We start from the raw sequence: 20,392 nt of genomic DNA, 5'->3' as shown, positions 1-20,392 counted from the left end.
TCTACATCTCTGCAGGAACACCAGATAAAGTGCACATACTCCATAAACTTGTTGTCATGGATGTTCATTATGGACATCTCATCATGCAAAGCTTTGTATTTTTTTCTATTAAACAGATGCAATCTGGACATACAAGAGCATCCAGGAGAAAGTGTGATCTTACCATACAAGAGTAAAACTATGAAACAGATAACAGCAAAAAATAATTAAGTATTCAATGCGACTCTTGTCTGATGCAGTAGGAAAACATATACATCCTCTATAACTAGTAGAGGACTTAAACTCCATAAGACTCAGCTTGACAGGGGTCTGAGTAGGGGGATGGGTCTGTACCTCCTCCAGTTCACATCTCCCTAGCACGGTCTGCACAGCTCTTCAGTATATGATGATGATCTTACTCTGGGGAAGCAGGTGATGAGGAAAATTGCAAGATAAAAAGCTTAATTCCAGGAAGCAATTGCTGATGTTGCTGGCTTTTTCTCATCGTTAAGAGCAGCCCCACAAGCTGCTTGAAGGTCATGGGCTAAAATAAGTACCAACCTCAGCAATCAGAGCCAATTCCAGTCATTTGTAAAACTGACAACAAGCAGGTATGCACGAAGACTAATCACACACGCAGATTTCCCAGCAAGGCAGACAACCTTCAGTCATGAATCAACAGCTTAACTATTCTGAACACGGTTAAAGCATTCTCTCTAACTGCCCAATTAGCCCTCAGACATCCTTAACTCATTACGGAGAAGAAGAAAACAAAGGCACACCATAGTTCTTAAATTACCACCTTACCATAAAGTTCTGCTTATCTCTTTTAATCATATGGGAACAAGGGATTCACAATACATCCCCAGCTATAAAGAACAGCTTTCTTAGGACACCAGAGACAGCTATAATATTTAATCACTGGTTAAAAAAGTCAACTAAACACAGAAGAAACAGGATCATACAACCACAGCACATTTGGGTCTCTTGAAAGTCACAGCATGATAATAGAGAAACTGCTAGAATAAGATTAGAGACGGTTTTGGTTTTAATACCATTAAAGATTTCTTGAATTGAACATCATGGGTTAAAGTTAAAATCCTCAACACTTCTCAGTTCCAACCTACTCCACTAAGTGCTGAGTGATCCCTCAAAGCTCCTTGGATATGCTCAGCCTGCTGTCTCACTGGTAGCTTTTACTTCTGGTATATTGTCCCAGTACATTTTAAACGGGGGAAGATACTGTGACCTGCAAAGAAGTCAATATTCTGCCTTTGAAATACATATGCTGACATTCAGAGACTGATCTTCACAGCAGAGCTAACCGAACATGATCAGCCTTGACATTTCCAAAACTGCACACTGAACAAAAAAACTTGAGGTCTTATTTGTGGCCATTATCTACTAGCCACTAAGCAGGATGGTCAAAAATGGAGACTACCTCTCTTTAGTCTTTAACACTGACTTTATTGCCTTTATTTCTTTTCCGGGATATGGCTGTCTTCAAGAAGCCTACTTCTGTTTCAAACATCACGCAAGGCTGTGAGCTTTATATCTCTTAGTTTTTCCGTATAGCATTGGCACTACACCAATGAAAAGTGAAAGCTTCCTTTTGTGTTGCTTTCATCTCCCTCCTTATAAATCCATATTCCCGTATACCTGATTTTCAGTACATCTTTTAGTACGCAAGTGTTTTTGCATCTGCATTCAAGCACTTCATCTTATTAAAACAGCATTATTTCACCTTTGTTATCACATTATGCCAAATTGGAGCATCTTTTATCCCTTGATCTCAGGCAGAGAACAGCCCACATGAGGAGGAGGTCAGAATTAAGTGTGATAATTCACACTGAATGAGAGAGGAAATAGCACCCAGTTTTCACCTTGAAAGAGTCAAGGTTCACTCATACAAGAGCAGTAAGACTATTTTCCTTGCTCTGAATAAGACAAATCCAACAAAAGGAAATGAGAATAGAGCATGAACATTCAAAATGTCATTATTACACATCTCAGATGAGACCACTTCAAGATCAGTTTCTAGTGTCTGACAAATTCAAATTTAATCCATCTTGCCTAAACTCGTTATTAGCATTCACATTGCAGTATTATGTGATTCTTCATCTTAACCACTTAGGTTTTTTTCATTTTCCCTTTTTAGCTCTTGGACTGAAGGAATACTTAAGTCAAAAACTGAGCTGAAAAATAGTTATAAAACAAGAAAACAGATGAAGCACACTCTTCTTATATTATAGCTTAAAAAAAAAACCAAACAAAAAACCCAAAAAACCCCCCAAACCAGGCACATTTGCATACCAAAGAATTGAAGCTCCAAAAAGATTAAATGCAACTATTGTAATTGTCTTGCAGCTGTAAGTAAAACCTAAGAAAGTAAAACAGAACAAAAGTTAGGATTCTACGAAGAGTCCACATGTTAAAACACTTAGTGAATTCAGACCCAGACACCTCCTACTTTGTTAGATACACCAAATCTGTTGGCTCAGGAATATGACACATGGCTGTGGACATAGGCTGTTCATAAGAACAAAACTCATCTCTTCCCCATTACTATTGCAGCATGACCATATAAATACCTTCAAACTGCTGTAATACTAGGAAAACAGTCCTGTACTTGAGATGTTTATTACTGCTTCAAGAATACCCAACACTACAGTAATTGCAGTTCAGCAAGCACTATTACTTACAAGTAGAGTGAGTTATTAACACGAGGTTTCAGCCTCATTTACTTGACTAGAAAGTGTTTGAAGCAAGAGACCATGAACTGTCTACGCTAGACTGAAATGGAATGCTCCCCTCCCTTAAAGGATATTTACTTTGAGATAAGTAAATCTCTCATAACCAATACCACCACTTTGGAGGAATACAAGCGTTTGCATTACTAGGGGGATTCACCAGCCTGCACAGGGAGGAATCAAGGGGAAGAAAGACTTACACACTTTGAGGGAAGTGAACCCCCTGAAGCTAAGAGTCATGACACACACATTAGTATAATCAGGTTTTAAAACCAAAATAAGAGGCTTTTTAGTTCATACTTAGTATGTCTGCTGAATAAAGTACTGATGTCAAGCATTAAGCCTATTCTTGCTTGGAAACACATACTAGACTGTACAGATGGCTCTTAGGAAGCAGTAAGCACGGAAATTTTTAAACTCTTGCAGTAAGTGAATGCCTCAGACTTACCTTGCCATTTAGACAAGTGGATTATAGTTCTCTAAAATGCTGACCAATATGTCCAACTGATTTTTTAACTACTTTGGACAGGGACTATTATGTTTAATAGTACACAAGGTAGTGTGTGGGGTTCTTGTTTTGGGGGTTTTTCTGTTTTGTTTTTTTTAAAACATTACCTAACAAATAACTGACAGTGGGACATAAGACAGTGTAGCAGCTCAGGCTAAGATAGTTCTGTCCCATCACCCTCCCTTGACATATTCAGCAGTGCTCTAGTGGCATAAGTGGTCATCTCAGACAGCTATGCTATAAGACTACTCCATACCACAAGTATGACTCAGGAGCCATGTAGCTCAATTCCATCATCCCAGTACTACTGTTCAAGTACCTCACAGCTTTTAGCATTGCTCTCTACTGCAGTCTACCCACCAGTGTTTGAAGTTTTCCTAAAGCTCTGCCAGCCAGTCTCCCTTCCTCCAGCTTCCTGCAGAGCAATCCCCCTATTTTGCCTCCATAAAGGGAAGTCTGACTTTTACCTCAACATTGATGATCTTCTATAAAGATGTTCAGAGTTCAGTAGATGTTTTCAGTCCAATATGGTAAAAAAGCTGCAGAAAATAGCTTCTGTTCATGGCTATGTGATCTTGTTTTATAGAAGAGGAAGAAACAAATAAGACTGCAGGAAATAACCTGTGTCTATGGAGATGTCACGTTGTGTTGGTTCAAGCCATTCTTTATCCACTCCAGCCATCTTATAAATCCTGCTTACAGTGATTTAGTAAAAAAAGAAAACCAAAAAACCACCAAAATATCCCAAGAAAAAACACCACAAACAAACAACACACAAAAAACCACTCCACAATTCATTCCACTTACTGTTACTGCAGATATTATCTGGAGTCAGAAGATTCACAGAAGTAGAGTGCAATAAGACATTTATTAAAAGTGCTGTCAGTTATGTTAAGAGCTATAGTCTAATATTCTCTTTAAAAAAGGCATCTCATTAAAAAATATAAGCTTAAAACCATTCTGATCACTATGGTTACAGACACATGACCTGCAGTGCTCTATGAAATGTTAGACCAGCTTTGTTGATTGGGACAAAGTAATCTTCAAGTCCAGAATCCACAGTCTCTACTGTAGAGGAAGAACTGCTGGGAGCTCCAGAAGAGACACCTGCAGGTACCTGGAATAGAAATACAGTTACTACAGATATTAGCTTAGCTGGCAAATCTAAAGCTATCACCTGCTTGTGCAATGCACTGGAGAAGAATCATCCTGCAATAGCACAGAAAGAATTGTTATCCCATGCATCTGTGTACTCATGGATTAGTTACTTTTCTGTTCAGAAAAGATCTCCTACGAGGCTGACAGAGGTTTCTGCTTCAGAACTAGAAGCTGACCACTATGCAAAGCTTGTGAGCTACAGCAGCTACAGCCCAAGCTGCTAAACCAGAGTCATCCGGTGCTTATAGTCTACAAGTTACAGAACACTGGCTTAGTGGTTACTTACTTTGTGTGCTTATACTTCTGCTTAATAGCTTGCAGCTGGCAATGGGGAGCATCAAGGCATGCTTTATGCAGATCACTCAGGCAAGGCACTATCTCACTTAATGAATACCCAGTGAACACAGCAAGTGTTTCTGGCTGGTCAGATGAGAAAAAAGAAAAAAATAGTGTTACTCTATTGCAGTCAGTCATCTAGAAGATGCATTTCCTATGGAAGCAGAAACCATTTTCACTACATCAGTGCTCGCTCTAGATTCTTTAGGCATGAAGAAGATTCAAGTGTACTCTGCCATCAGCTTCACTCTAGGTCTTCCTTGTTGCCATGAGATCTGACAAGCTCCTTCTGCTCTAAGCATGTGGCATCCATTACATCTCTTCTGGATCATGCTCTTTTCTAAAGCTATTCCTCCAACACACAGCTGGAAGGCCTATCAAGACTTGCATTAAAGAAGCCACTCAGGGTAATTACTCAAACAGACACATTCAGTTCTCCCCTGCTTCACAGAAAGCCCCTGTGTTGTCTCTGGGGAAGGAGTTTTGGGGATTAGCAAGGCCATAGGTACAGGCTTGATGTAAATGAGCAAAACAGGGAAGTCCCTCTCATTTCAGTGAAGAGGCATGATATTTCAGGTTTACTTAACTTATCGGGTAGTTGCATCAACCCGGGTGCAGCTACTCATCCTAGGTTTTCAGCCTTTATAACAACGTACTCTGCAGCTACTCCTCCTACTTCTCAGCTCAGTTCTAATGAAACATAAAATAACAAAGTGCTTGATCTAGTTATTAACATACAGTTGTCCTTACCCAGAAAGATCTGTTCACTGTATAGTTTGCTAGACAGTAGGCTGCTGCAGCAATTTGTGAAGGGAGGTACTTCAGAAAAGGATCAGCTTGAAGAAGACTCAGCTCTGCAAGATACTGAACAAGAAAACCCTAAGTTTTTCAAGAATGAGCATAGCTGGTACAATCAGTCCAATACAGCAAGCACTAAAGTTTGGCAGTGGTCTCAGTATCGTGTAAAAAACACGAGTTACATGTCTAGTGAGAAAAACTAGCATTCTAGTCCTGTTGATCTTACAGAAGATCCTCTAGCATGTTTCAGGGCAGGCAGAAAGACCAAGTTTTGCCAAAGCCTGAAAAAATCTACAGCCTTCTGAAGTTCTGGTCCCATCATCAGCTCTGACATAATTTTACAGATAGAGACTTAGAAAATTCAAGTTTTGTAAAAATAACAAAGACACACTCTTCCCATCCTCTAAGGCTCATTTACATAGGTGGACCCTACCTGGAGATCACAAATAAATGGACAGCTCTAAGAAGCAAAATTTGGGCTCTGCTGAAGTAGAGTCACAGTACATCCCTATACCCTTTACAGAGAAGCAATGAGTCAGGCATTTTACTGTAAGCCTGCCGTTTCTAAGTAGGGTTGCCTACTCCATGCAAGTCCAATGCAGCTATGCAGACATTCTGTGTCATTGTGTAGCAATATGCAGTAGTACCAAATCCAGGACAGACTTGCTACACAGGCACTGCTGAAAAAAACAACCAGAGTTCTACCACATAACTGCCTGTTCAGACAGGTAGGCCAAACCTAGGACTTCCATGAGACATTTATCCAAAAATCTCAGCACAAGCCACGGACTACAAAACATCCAGTTTTTAGGCCTGTTGCAGCTCCTTCAAGGATCACTTCTCCCTCCTCAATCCCAAAAGGCAGACAGTTCTTACCCTTGCAAAGTTCTCTGTTCTCATACAGACTCCACACCTCTGAATATACTGAAGGAGGAACTGGTTGATGGTTGGGGCTGTTAAATCAAACCCAAGCACTTTGAGAAGCAGGTGCTCCATTCTTAGCAGCTGCTTCTTTGTGTAGGTATCATCTGTTATATAGACAAATTCATCCACTTCTGGTGGGTAGATCTCTTCGTACTTCCTGAAAAAGGGATATAGAAGCCACATTTGCCAGCTTGAAATTTATAGCAAAAGAAAGCTTTCTGCTGAACCTATGTCAGGATGACCATATAACATTACTAAGACTTGTGTAGAGCTCTAATTTTATTTGTTCCTCCAGGCTAACAATTTAGGTTCAAATTTGGGCAAATATACTTAGAGGAACTCTAAGTCATCAGTCTAGATAGAAACACACTCTCTCACACACATTAGCTCTTGATTAATAGCAAACTTTCAGTAGGAATGTCTCAGTAACACAACACACTCCAGACAAAACCCCATGCACTAAGCTATGTTGCTTACCCTGTCTACTTAAAGCAGTTGAAGGCTAATTGCAGATTGCAACTGTGAATCTACTGCAGCCCTACAGGCTAGGAGCCTAACACACTAGTGTTTTCACTCCTGCTGTTATGGTTACTAGGTTTCCCCACTACAGTTCCTCACATCAAACATTAAATCTTTGATTTTGCTAGCGCCAACGTAGTTGAAGTTGCTAATCTTGAGACATCATGAGAAACTACCTACTACTGCAAGCTTCTTTCCTTCCTTTTCTATGAGACTGAGTCCAAAAATCAGTTTTACCTCACCAAGACTTCAGGAGATGAAATACTTACGCAGCCAGAAGAATCGCTGCTGTTCCGACAAGCTGCAGCTTCCCTCTGAGAACAGACATGCAGGAAAGAAACCTGTCCAGGAAGTTCACAGCCAAGTACAAAGTCTCTGTCCGAAGTTTATACTCTTCCCCTACTTCCACCAGCCAGTCTACCAAGATGGCACGCATTCCTGTTGTGATATCTGGCTGCTTCTTCATGTAATAGGGCTTGGGTCTGAATCTTAGCTGTTTGGAAAGAGTTGAATCAGGATGCTCACCTCAAAGAGAACTATGGATTTCTGAGCTGCTTAACATTCTTTACACTTACACTAAAATGAGCAGCAGTTGTTCCACTGTTAATAACTATTACTACTAAGTACAATTATAGTGCTAGTTGTAATAATTACCAGCTAGTGGCATCTCTAGAAAGTGGTATTTCTACACTGAAGAGATAGAAGCTACTGGATTAGCAGCAGAACAGTAAAAGACTTCCTGGACTACAGAGAGCCTTTGCCATCAAACAATTAAGTCATTCAGAAGGACCTGAAAATGAACAACTCACATTTTTCCCCCCCTCTTCTTATTCGGAGCCTGCACTTCACTACTCTGACACAAAGGTAGGAAAAACTGCTTCTATAGCAGGACAGCTGTCAGTGGGATCATATCAAACTGCTTTAGTATTTTTTCAGCATTCTATTCCCATCTGCAAGAATTCTTCATCCCAAAGAGTTGAGATGCTCCAATCACAGGAAATTTCAGGAACATAATAATCCTGAAAGATCTTATCACTGACTATATGCTGCCTTCAGAGATTACTTTTACTATTTGCTTTCCCTCCTCTGTAGTTCAGAGGCAGCCTTGGGTTATCCCAGGGCAGCCATACAGCCATACATCTCTGCAATATTGTAGCCCATCACAGGGACCACAAATACCTGTAAGCTTCTTACAAGCCACTCACTTCAGCCTCTCGAAGGTACTGATGAATGTCTTCTGCATACTCTTCCACAGTCAGAGTTATGACATCTTCCATGTGATCCTCAGGCTGGGACTGGAAGGATGTGTCCACTACCATAGGAGATCCTAACAGGTAATAGGAAGCAGCAAGACATTTGTGTAAGTAACCTCTTCCTTCACCTCCTCCTGCACCTTCCTATTTTAACTCAGAAGTGTTGTGCCTCATGTAGACACAAACAAAGTTATCTTGAAGTGTTATTTATGTAACATAAGCTACTCACTACTTTACCACCCTCACAGTTCATAGCCACCCTACGTGTAGTTGCACTATGGATACCATCTGAGTAGTAATAGGAGTTACCTGAACTCAGATCCAATAGCAGGTGAATACTGGATGTCATTGCACTAGTATTCAGGTCACACTGGCTTGATTCCAGCTCTTCAGACACTTGGTAGCTGTAGTTTTCTTTATCTTCTGGGTCATCTATGTAGATAGCAAACCCTTGCTTCGATGCAGCATTGAACAAGCAGCTGGACACTTCATCTTTTCCAGATGAAGGGATGGTGTTTTCAGAGCCAGGGAAGTGCTTGGTAACAGCAGCACCCTGAAGCAGAGCACACAATATATGCTGTGGAAGGGCTACTCAGGAAGAAAACAGCAAGTACCACTTGTTTTCAAAAAGAAAACACTTTCCTTGCTTAACAGACACCAATAACATAAAAGTTCATGGAAAAAGCCACCAGCTACAACTGGTGCTTCAGAACTACCACCTGTTGCTGTCTTGCTGTGACAGATTCCTCATAGAAAGGGTGAGGTGTAGTGAAAATTAGGAATGGGGGGGGGGAAGCAGCCCCACATTCAGTGCCTAACACCAAAGAGAATAAGGGTGCTGCTTGGTTCTAATGGGGCTGGAAAGTGCAGAGTCTGCTCCACATTCAATTCTGGCAAGGAGCAGCTGCAAGTGCAGCAAGTTAACATAATAGAAGTGCTTAGGCATTGCCACAGACTTATGAAGGACTTCACTTGCAAGAAGGCACTTCAAGCAGAGTTGAAAAACTGAAGTCTGAACTTTTGCGCTTAAGCATCGCAACCCCTAGGACTACAGGCTACAGTGTGACCAGGCTACAGTCCTTCACATTGTCTACTACCAGTAAGCCACAAACTGAGTTAGGGGCTTTACAGAGTCACAACCAAGAAGAGTTTGTGTACATGTACTAGCTGCTATGTTAGATCCTGTAAGTCAGCACGGTAACATTTTCCCTGCCACACCAGCAGACCCCAGGAGGATCCAAGGAACAGAAAAGCCAGACAGACAACCTGCCATGAACTTGAGCTTCTTGAAGGCTCTGGCACCTTGAAGGGAATACGGCCAGCACACAGCACTGGGACCTTTGGGTAAGCACCAGTGAACAGCCCTTCCTTAAACTACCTGCTACACTACAGGTGGTAAATGCTCAAGTCTCCCTTTTTTCCAGGATGAATTATTTACTCAAGAGTATTTCCACGAGGAAGTGCCTGCAAGTTAGGACTGACCAGGGCTTCTCGGGAAACTCACACTTATATAACTGGAGCCTGAGTCACCCACTCACCCCGTCATCCCCAGGCCTTCACCTGCAGCCTCGAGAGCCGGTGCGTGCACCGCTCCTGCCGGCGGCAGGGCCCCAGCCCCGGGGCCTGACCGGGACGGGGAGCTCACCCACGCCGGCCCGCGGGGAGGAATGCGGCCTCTCGGCGGGCAGGGAGGGAGACTGTGCCGCCGGCAGCGGGGCTCACCTGGCGGCCGGGCCGCTGCTGCCGGTTCTCCGTCAGCACCCCCAGCACGGCCCGCCCGCCGGTGCTGCGGAGGGCGGCGGGGCACGACTGCCGCCGCCCCGCCCGGCTCTTCTCACCGGTTCGACGCATCGCCGCCCCGACGTCGGTACCTTTCGGAGGAGAGAAAAAAAACCCCACAAAAATAACATTAAATTGCGGGAGGGGGAGTAAAATCCTCTAAACCACCACAACAGTGACGCCTCGGGCAATGCCTGCCTGCCTCCCTCCTGTCCGCCCCGCTGCCAGGGAGCCCGCACCGCGCTGTCCGACTCGGCTCAGCTCCGCTCGCCGCTGGCCCACGGAGACCGCCCCCCGCCCGGCGCCCCTAAATAGGCGGTGGGTGTAGGCGGTGGCTGTTGGCCGCGGCCGGTTGGGAGCCCGGCGGCTCAACCCCCGGCGCGCCGCCCCGCCGGCCCCAGCGGCGGCGGGTCGTCATGGTGACCCCGGCGGGGTCGGGGCCGCGCCAGGTGCGCTGCGGAACGCGCGGAGGGTGAGGGAAGGGTGCAGAAGCGACAGCGGCGGCTGTGTAAGTTCGACGTCCCTCTTTGATAAATGAAGAGGGAGAAAAATGAGATTATAGTTCATTTAAGCGTGGATTTGACTCCTGTGGCACTTCGATAGAGTCCAAGGCAAGGGACAGCTAGTTGCAGAACTGCATGCGGGGCTGTACGGTTACATGTCTGAGCAGTTCTCAGCTGCCAGCCGTCGAAATGCAGAGCTTTATAAACGCAGAGGTTCATCCAGTGCCGTCGAAGTTTTCCACCCGTGATATGGATAATGACACAGGCAGCACGCTTGCTGGATTTGTGGGTAACACCGACTGTGGTGCTGAGAAGACTGGGAATATGCTGGGGATCAAGATTAGATTTCAGAAATGATCTTGACAAACTAGAAAAATGTTCTGGAGAATCAGGATGCTCCTGAAGCACAAAGGCAAGGTCAAAGCCAGTGACTGCAGAAATGTAGGGTGGGGAACGGCCAAGTAGGGAGCAGCTCCATGAAGAATCAGGAGGTTATAGTGAACCTCAGTCTGGGCATGATTCACCAGGCTTATGGCTATCCTAGCATGAACAAACAGGAATATAGCCTATGTGGCACATGAGCCCTCTGAAAGTCCACAGTGAAGACAAAAGAGCAAGCAGTACAGCAGATGAAACCTCAGCATGAGATTTAGGTTAGATATCAGAATTGTGATGCCCCAGAAGAGAGAGCATGGGAAATTTGGGGATTTCCCTCGTTGCAGATCTGTAAGAGCAAGTTAAAGAGACTTCTGTCAAAACTGTCTGTGCCTTGGCAGTGGTGGTACTTCTTGAGGTGCTCTCCAGTGTGCTTGAAATCTGAAATTTGGATATATCAAGCAGGGTCTTATGTCAGAATTGATTTTTGCAGTTCTTGTGATCCAGCCTGTCTTAAGGGCTGTATTTTTTTCTTCTCATTTTTCTTATATTTATTTTTTAAGTGACTTCCCCTGACCCCCCAAAAGGAATTTACTATAGGAAGTAAGTGGTATATGTGAAGTTGAAAAACTTTACCTGTGTTTAATCCATTGTCCATGTCACACTACTTTTTTCCTTTTCGGTAGGAGGAGCTTCATGTCCTTACAGCAGCAGGGTTGTAAGCAGGTAGTTATCATAGTGGAGCTGTCACAGCTGCAGGCGTGGGCAAATGCAGGTCAGGGGAACAGAAGATTATGCTGTACTTCTGTGTTCTTCTTCTTTAATTTCTGAACTCCAGCTTTGTACAAGGAATGCTTCACTTGAGGACATTTATTTAAATATTTTCATATGAAGTTTGAATATCTGAAATAAATCAAAATAGTTTCCAACCACTGAAATTAAACATTAGCTTAAGCGGAACTTTAAATACTCCTTATCCTATTGTTTTGGTGGGATTATTAAAAAACGTTGAAGAAATCCTGTGCTGCAATATATGTAGAACCTAGAGCAGTGTAAGAAGGTTAATGTTATTCGAAACAATTTCTAAATGTGTGACTATTCTACATTTTAATTAAAATTTTCAGATTTGATAATATTTTTAAATAAAAAGCTTTTGAAGTTTATATATTTTACGAGGAAGCAAAAATTCCAGTTGCACACTTTTTAGCAATAAAGGAAGAAAAAAAATTAGATTTTTCCATCAAAGCAAAAAATTCCTTTTGCTTCAAATTACAATTTAGAAACATTTCTCTACTTCAGGAGTATCGGGACTCTGATTTCTGTCTCTAATTATATTTTAAGTAGCTGACACTATTCTGACCTTAAATCAATACTAATTGATAGTTTCAAAATCTGCTCTGAAAAGAATGGAAATCATGTATTCAATAGTAAAACGTTTAAATATAAAACATAAGGGAATGAGTCAGGAGACTGAGTGCCTTTCTTACTGGGATCATAAGATACACTAGCCTTGTACTAGAGGGTATCAGCAGAATAGCTTGAAGTTGCCCCCAAAAATGTTTCTGAATCAAGTGGTGTAACAGGTGACAAATACTGCTCCAAACATTTCCAGCTTTGGGGTTGCTTCTCCACAGCAGTCTTGGGCTGCTCCTGCTAGCTTTGTGACTATGTAGGATGCCCAGCACCACTGCAGTTACTCCCATTTCACCCAGAAATACGAGAAAATGAGATTTTTCAATATCGGAACAGTGATAGAATATAAACTGTACCCTTTAGTGCTGTATTTGAAGGGAAAACACCAAGCTTAAAATCAAACATTTCTGCTGTCCTTATTTTATTCCCTTAAAAGCTTCTCTGTATCATAAAGCAGCTGATAGCATGCTTTAGCCCTGTCCATGTTTTAAATTAATATCCTTCACTGAACATTATTATCTCAACTCTGCTTTTCATTTCAGAACAACATAGGAAAACACCCATAACTTTGACAGAACCTTGAAACAGTACTGCATAATTCAGAAATAGACATTTCTGAATTCTTCAAATCACTCTCTTTAATAACCATCTAGCTCCACTGCCAGGTCCTTTAGCCCGATATTGCTGAAGTGCATGCTGAAATGCCCTTGTTGTGTTCTAGGTCTGTCTCAGTCAGGCTCCTAATTTATGGTCCCTATTCTCATGGTATCTGTTACTCAGCTGTTATGGACAGCTACTGTTCATTTCTACTCACAATTGAAAAGTTTCAAAAGGAACTCATGTTCTAACTCCATGATTCTGTGGAAGTTGGCTCTTGGGCACTGTTTCTCAGGTTACAAATCACAGACTAGTTCTCAGAGTGCAGCATCTGGACAGAAAGCCAATTGGATCCTGGGCTGCATGAAGAGCAGTGTGGCCAGCAGGTCGAGGGAGGTGATTCTGCACCTCTGCTCTGGTGAGAACCCACCTGGAGTGCTGCATCCAACTCTGGGGTCCCCTGCACAGAAAGGACATTGATCTGTTAGAGCTAATCCAGAGGAGGGCCACCAAGTTGATCAAAGGGTTGGAGCACCTCTCCTATGAGGACAGGCTGAGAGAATTAAAATTGTTCATCCTGGAAAAGAGAAGGCCCTGGGGTGACCTAATTGTGACCTTCCAGCACCTGAAAGGAACTTACAGGACAGATGGAGCAAGACTATTTACAAGAGCATGTAGTGACAGGACAAGGAAGAATGGATGCAAATTGAAAGAGAGTAGGTTTAGATTAGATATTAGGAAAAAAATTCTTTACTATGAGGGTGATGAGGCACTGGAACAGGTTGCCCAGGCAAGTTGTGGATGCCTTAACTGTGGAGGTGTTCAAGGCCAGGCTGGATGGAGCACTGAGCAACCTGGTCTAGTGAAAGGTGTCCCTGCCCATGGCAGGGGAGTTGGAACTGGATAATCTTCAAGGTCTCCTTCCAAACCAAACCATTCTGTGATTCTATGATTACAAGAACAGTTAATTTGTTGATATCAGTTCTACTTGTTTGTGTTAGTAATTAAAATGTAGTGGCCTACATGCATATAAAGCAGATGAGTTTTTCTCGTGTGACTAATTGAAGATCAGCTATCTGTAATAAAGTTGAGGCAAAATTTATAGCAATAGCAACAGTAATCTTGGGAAATAATTTTTTATCTTTGTTGTTCGGAAAAGTAGGTGCAATGATTAACATCTGTAGTGTTGTGAAGGCAAAGGCTATTCATGAAGGCCTCAGCTCAGCAGAGCTCTGAAGTACCAGTGTAAATGCTGTATGTTAGATGTTGGCAGTGGTGACTTCTTTGTGACTTTGCACAAGATCAAATTTATGCTGAAAAACTTTGCTACAGCTAAACTAAAGGATGTGAGCAGAACTGGTCATTATAATTGTCTGAAACCATTTTAATATTTTCCTTAATAGAATAGCAGTTTGATATGGGATTTCCTTTTCGACTCACAATAGAAAGAATTCAAACACTAAAACTTTCAGATCTTATCTTTCAGTAATTTAGCTTTTTTGATATTTCAAGAATTTATTTCAAATTGAAAGTCTCTGTTGAAGGCATGTACAATCTCTGAACAAAATCAATGCATATTTTGGTTTTGGAGGAAATTATCAAAACTACAACTATTTATCAGAGTGAATCTTGACAAGTGACTGTTGCTTTGCATGAAATATTCAGCATTGTGGAGTCTGGCAATGTTTTATCTAAACTGGAAGAGAAGTTGTCCTCTGAACTCTGTGCATTACATGTGAAGTACATGATTTCATGCCACTGTGCATGGATGAGAGAGTAGACAGAGGATGGCTTAACAGAGCCATTGCCTGGTAGATTCATGTTGCTGGCACTCATTCCCCTTCTTCCTCTAGAAGGCAGTGATTAGATGCATCAAAACTGTCAGATGAGCTCCTTAAGACATCAAGCCATCAGTGTGGATTCCATAACCTGTGAAGCAAATAGGCTGAACTGTACTGATCATACCTGAAGCACTGCAGTGTCTCTATTTTCAAAATAAGAAAATGTAAATATATGGCTGCTTGCAGCAATGCACTGTTTGTCCTGAACTGTATACCAGGATTATTAGCCTTATGGCCAGGACAGTGTATTGAAAGAGGAAACGAAAGTAGCCAAATTCTTCCATTACTTGGATAGTTCCCCTGCATTTTTATTTTGGTTTAGTTGGAATAGTGTGTGGTTTCTCCACCGTGTAGTGGAGAAATTTTAGTTGGCCCTGGATTATTTAAGTAAATTAGTTAATGATGTTTGCTCATTGCAATTACACTTTATCTGAACTCTACTGTTTCAAGTCACCTATAATATCTCTGTGTTCATAATCACAATGTATTCATAATGTTTGTAGTAGATGTATGGTACATCACTGCTTATGTATGTGCACAGCAGCTGCTGTTTAATGTAGTTGAGCTCACACATTCTTATTGCTTACTGCATGCTTTGCTAGTGATAAATGATAGCCATTTTTCTCTACCACAGCCAAGAACAGAGATTAAAACTGTAGATACCAATCTGATCTCACAGGTCACAGCTTGTCTGTGTAACCCGTTTTATGTTGTAACTGATAGCAGTAAAAGGTCTTTCATCAACCTTGTTTATTTATGTCTGTGATTCACAGTGATGATGATTTATAGAGCACCTGTAATTGCAAGTGTATACCTCTCAAGAAAATGCAATGCAGAGCTGCAAAAAATGACCCTGTGGGAGGGAGAGGTATTAAAAGACTAGTATGAATAAAAAAAAATCCAAACAGTGTGAATAAAGAAATCCAAACAATAGGATAATCCAATTATTAAATATAGAGCAGATTTGTATATAAAGAGTGGAGATGGGTAATTAGGAGGGGAAAACAGAGGACTGGAAAATTCAGCACCTCTATTTTACATTGTTTAAAATTTTAAAAGCCTATTGACGTAGTCATATCTGCTCTTTGGCTTGCTTACATTAATCTTGACTACATCTTGGACATCTGAGAAGCTTTGAGATCACAGAGTTTGGATTTCCAAATTCAGTTTATGTTTTCTCCATAATGTAGAAAACACAATGATTTTAGTAGGGAAAACCAAATTCTGCATATAAAAAAGAGGTTGAAAGTGTAGCAAAGGATGCAGAACAGAATAAATGCTAAAAAAAAAAAGGGGGAGGTTTTTATTAAAAAAAAAGTGTATTACAGGAAGAGATTTAAATATCTTAACATCTTACTAAGCAGAAGACTGAAAGATGACAGGATTGCATTAGGATTCCCCTGGGAAGAAGATACCAAGCCTGAAAAGCCCATTTATTTTAGCAGACATGGAGATAATAAGATTCAGTGATAGGTACCTGAAAACAGTCAGATTCCAATTAGACATAAAGCAAATGTTTGTAACGTGACCCATTACAGCAAGCTCCCAGGGGAAAGCAGGGTGTCTTTCAAGGTTTTCAGTATGCCTTTACTGAAGATATACATTATATAAAAAATATACATGCTACCAGACTGTATACTGGAGTAACTGGGGAAAACCAGATTTTGGTATGCTAATAGTTAAGAAGATCAATGTGATGATCTAACAGACCTTTTGGCCTCTAAGATCAAAACAAGTCTTCTCTGAAAATTAGTTCCTGTAGAGCTATGTTTGGACTGTAGCATCACGGACTAAGTGACTCCATAAGCCTTCACCTGCATGTTTTTCTTTACCTAATTTCCTACACTGGAAGCAGGTCTTTCCTCAGAAAACATAGTAAGAGAACTGCAAACTCCTTCCTCCCTTTTTACTCTATACAGTCAAGAGATTGGTGTCTGTTCTTCTGTCCTTCAGATGCTGCCTTCTCTCTGTTTTCATCCTTCCCTACTTGCCTCCCCAGAAGCCACACGTCCTGTTCTTGGGTAGTTAATGAGCATCCATAGGTTGACTCTAAAGTCCGTGGAAACTTTACCTCTGATACCCTCCTGAAAAGAGATAGACATCTGAGAAATGAGCAAACTATAGCCATTTTAGAAAAGTCTTTATCTGTTAAACAGCTCAGGACTGTAAGAATTCATTTGTTAGCCAGAAAAAAATTATTTCTCTTTATCTCTAGTTCACAGACTACCACTGGGGTACTGATAAGATAGTGAGAAATAAATGCCTTTCTTGAAATAGAATATATTATCAGAGACAGTGCTTATAGAACTCTCATTTACTGAATTTAGATCTCCTTTTAATGTCTGACATATGTATTCAGTCTCTCTTGTTTTATTTTTTTATACTTGCTTAGTGACAAGAGAGTAGAGCACTTTTATTTTTTTACCAGCGTTTTAGGGTTTCAGATCTTATTTTTGGACAGAAATGCATGGTGGCCCTTTTCCAGCATATATTTGTGCACTGCAGAGAGCTTTGTACCTGATTCTTGCAATGATCTCAGCACTAGGATGATGGAGACATGGGATCCCACTGTTTTGTGGTGAATAAGGAGCCTTTGGAGCCAGATATATCAAAACAGGACATGAAGGTCACTGTTTTCTGCTTCTCCTATAATTACTGTCTCTTTGTAGTTCATTTAATCTCAGTATTCCTTTTGGAACATGGTAATTACGTTTCTGCCTGCAAATGTCTGTCATGGCAGATCAGCCCCAGCAGGTAAGGCCAGTTCCTCTCTGTAGCAGTCCTGCTCAAGCACCATAGGGACATTCCTCTTCCCCAGGGTCCCTCCCCAGCACATGGTGCCAGTGTGGTTATTTGGCAGTCCCTGAGTAGGCTCTTTCACCAGAGACCATCAGAACATGGTTCTGGATGCCACTGAGTATCTTTAATGTGTGCATTTTCCTTTCAGGGAAACTGAGGCTTCTCAACATCTGGCTGGAAGTGTCCAGAAAGACTTCTCCTCTGCTGCGTGGGAGACTTTCAGCTCCAGTTTATGTATACATAACATGCAGGGGATCAGGTCCTCCTCTTCTTATGTGATGCTCTTTCTCAGATGCTGCTTATGAAATGTATTAGTAAAACAGTCATAATCTGGAGAAATTGAGAGAGCTAAACAGATTTCCAAATTTGCTGGAAATTAGGACTTTTTGAAATGTATTTCTTGCCTCAAGACACAATTTTATTTTCTAATGAAATGAGGTTTTCCCATAGAAATCAATATGCAAAACTTATTTTAAAATTTTGATAATGTAATTTCATATCTTTTTAATGCTGATTTTTGTCATAAAATACCTATTGTAGTATATAATGGGCACTATCACAAGCAAGCACACTGAATATACATAGAGGAAATATTCTTGTTATTTTAATTTTGCTCTAGAATCATGAAGATAAACTACTACTTTGTGGTTGGACAGCATACCTTCTCTAGATTCCCTGTGCACTGAAATGAATCAACCTGAGATATGATATTAAAAAAAAAAAATTCAATCAGTAAAATGTATTAACTCTTTTCCTGATTTTAAAAATTTAACATTCCTTCTGTTCTGTAGCACTACTATTCCTGATTGTTATGAAACACTTAAAAATTAATAAATAAAAATGCATAAATTCAAATATGAAGGAGTTTCAAAGTTTTCTGAAATTAAAATATTCCAAAATGAAATATATGGAGAAAGTTGTATAGGAATTTTCATTGAAGTAGTAGTCCTTACTGGACTACTGTCCTTTCAGCCTGGCATTTCAGCCAGTTTTCAATCTGCCTCCCTGTCACTTTTATCTAATCCACACTTTGCATGTGACAGAGTTGCCATTTCTTATATCATCACAATAGATGCTGAAGGCTGCATAGGTATGGCATATATCGCATCACCGTCTCCTAGGCTCAAGTTTTTAAATACACCTGTGATTTCTGTCCTAAGGCATTGTAATAACCTATCTATGTAGTCTTTTGGTACAAAAGGGGTTCCCAAAACTCAAAAGCAGTTGGAAATGTTATTGTACAAAGTGCTAAAGGATTTGTAAGTATTGAACATGGCACTTCATAGTAGGGAATAGTATGTTTCTTCAGAGCCAATAAATATATTTTTTGTTCAATGACTATATAAATAATACTTCTTTCAAAAAGTCAGGTTGAGGTTTTAAAATGTAATATAAAGCTCTTAAAAGAATATGAAAATAGGTAAGAATAAGAATACATTACTAAGTACATGACAGTCTTCCTAGCAGATCTGTGATTCATCTAGTTGAACAGCCTACCTCAGGCAAGGCCCAACACTTTATTATTCAGAAAAATACAAAATCCTTTCAAGTGCACATTATATGAATACAGAAAGCTGCATCCTCAGTATATTCCAGATTTCTGGTCCTGGTAGTGATCAGTGGCATATTAATAATAAATTTTTATTGTAGGCTAGTTATGGAAAGTGTAGTACGTCTTGCTTGAAAAATTGTCTTCTCTTGATTACACATGTGAAATGTATGTTCTCTTGTAAGTTAAGGGTGCATCTGATTTTAAACTTGGAGCCTAAAAACTGAAAAACTGAGTCAGTCTCAGGAGGTGCCTTTCTCCCTCCTTTGGCTATAAACAGGTTATGAGAGACGAACACAATCTCTTGTGATTATTTTGTATCTAGAAGCATAAATGTCTAATTTTTTCAAAGTCTAACAACTCTCAGTCTGTGATATCTGATGGCAGTAAGTAATACATACTCAGTATTTAGAAACAATACTATTATCAGTTTCCCATGTGGGAATGTTTTGGGCTTATTTCTGCTTATATTGACGTCTGGTTTTGTCTTCGGCTTCAGCTGGAGTACATTGAAGCCTTTCATGCTCTTTATACATTTTAACAGGTGAAAGATTATTGCTGCTTTCTTCTAAAACCTGGAAAAGGGCACTAATAGCTTGCTCTTTGTTCCCAGAAAGTCCAGCATCCCTGTATTTGAACACCACAAAAGATTTGGCAGTGTTTTCCCTCTAACCCATAATTAGTTAATGGAGTCAGGTTGCTTGTTACAAGTACAACACTGACATCTTTTAGACATTCACATGTAGCCATCCAAGACTTATTGCATCGTTCAGAGAAATGTCAGAGTCATGCTGAGGGTGCAATTAACTATTTTTTGGTTTTGTTTATTGCCATTAAAAAGTTGTGCTCAAGATGTGCTCAGACACGGGGGGAGGGGGAGGAGGTAGAAATCCTCTCAAAATATTAATTACAGATTTTATTAAAAGCATCCAGAAGACTTGAAGCATAACCAAGTGAACAATCATTGTTCTCTCACTGTAGGAGAAGGCAGAAGAAAGAGTTCCAGTGGCAGGAAGTTTAGTCTCTTTTGACAAGAAGGGAAACACAGACCTCCTAATTAACAGTGCAGTTAAGGAAGGGTGAGCAGCTTGTTGCCAAACATAACCCCAGGGAAAACTGTAACTGCTGTAATCAAGGGAGTTATTTACCCAGTCAATAAAAACAGACTGAAACAAATGACATGACCATGAAGAACTGTGGTTTAAGAACAGGAAGTTACCAAGGAAGGTGGCTGCTGGCAGGTGGTTCTCCCTCAGTCTGGAGGAGCACGGGGTGATGCAGGTATTGGACTGAGGGTTTGCTGTGTTGTAT

The 20,392-nt window shown here is 40.9% G+C and overlaps 1 protein-coding gene and 2 long non-coding RNA genes across 4 annotated transcripts; 2 read left to right on the top strand and 1 right to left on the bottom strand.

The window, feature by feature from the left end:
- Positions 1 to 4,086: 4,086 nt before the first annotated feature.
- CCNA1 (cyclin A1) lies at positions 4,087 to 10,285 on the bottom strand. 2 transcript variants are annotated; one of them, XM_064645556.1, is made up of 9 exons: positions 10,203 to 10,285; positions 9,948 to 10,096; positions 8,535 to 8,778; positions 8,178 to 8,299; positions 7,242 to 7,465; positions 6,406 to 6,610; positions 5,482 to 5,595; positions 4,682 to 4,815; positions 4,087 to 4,354 (listed from the first exon to the last, which is right to left on the bottom strand). In XM_064645556.1, exons 2-9 carry the CDS (start codon positions 10,074 to 10,076, stop codon positions 4,303 to 4,305), a joined length of 1,224 nt encoding a protein of 407 aa, XP_064501626.1. In that variant the 5' UTR covers positions 10,077 to 10,096; positions 10,203 to 10,285; the 3' UTR covers positions 4,087 to 4,302. The 2 variants fall into 2 exon arrangements, with proteins under 2 accessions (XP_064501626.1, XP_064501627.1); XM_064645557.1 differs by having other exon boundaries at positions 10,199 to 10,268.
- A 146-nt stretch (positions 10,286 to 10,431) lies between these two features.
- On the top strand, positions 10,432 to 20,257 carry LOC135409672 (uncharacterized). Its single transcript, XR_010428304.1, has 2 exons — positions 10,432 to 10,512; positions 20,063 to 20,257. It is a non-coding gene; the product is annotated as an uncharacterized LOC135409672 (long non-coding RNA).
- LOC135409671 (uncharacterized) lies at positions 15,207 to 18,393 on the top strand. Its single transcript, XR_010428303.1, has 2 exons — positions 15,207 to 17,791; positions 18,152 to 18,393. It is a non-coding gene; the product is annotated as an uncharacterized LOC135409671 (long non-coding RNA).
- Positions 20,258 to 20,392: the final 135 nt, after the last annotated feature.

This window comes from Pseudopipra pipra, chromosome 2, assembly GCF_036250125.1.
Source record: "Pseudopipra pipra isolate bDixPip1 chromosome 2, bDixPip1.hap1, whole genome shotgun sequence".
Taxonomy (NCBI): Eukaryota; Metazoa; Chordata; class Aves; order Passeriformes; family Pipridae; genus Pseudopipra; species Pseudopipra pipra.
The sequence above is the reverse complement of the archived record's forward strand: the minus strand, read 5'-3'. Positions and strand labels throughout refer to the sequence as shown.

Bases quoted from the DNA above. Each gene is read 5' to 3' on its own strand.
- CCNA1 (XM_064645556.1), bottom strand. From the start codon at position 10,076: ATGCGTCGAACCGGTGAGAAGAGCCGGGCGGGGCGGCGGCAGTCGTGC. The intron at 6,611-7,241 runs GTAAGTATTTCA...TCCCTTTTTCAG, and splicing joins GCAGCGATTCTTCTGGCTGC to GAAGTACGAAGAGATCTACC. The intron at 4,816-5,481 runs GTAAGGACAACT...TCATCTGACCAG, and splicing joins CAGTGAACAGATCTTTCTGG to CCAGAAACACTTGCTGTGTT.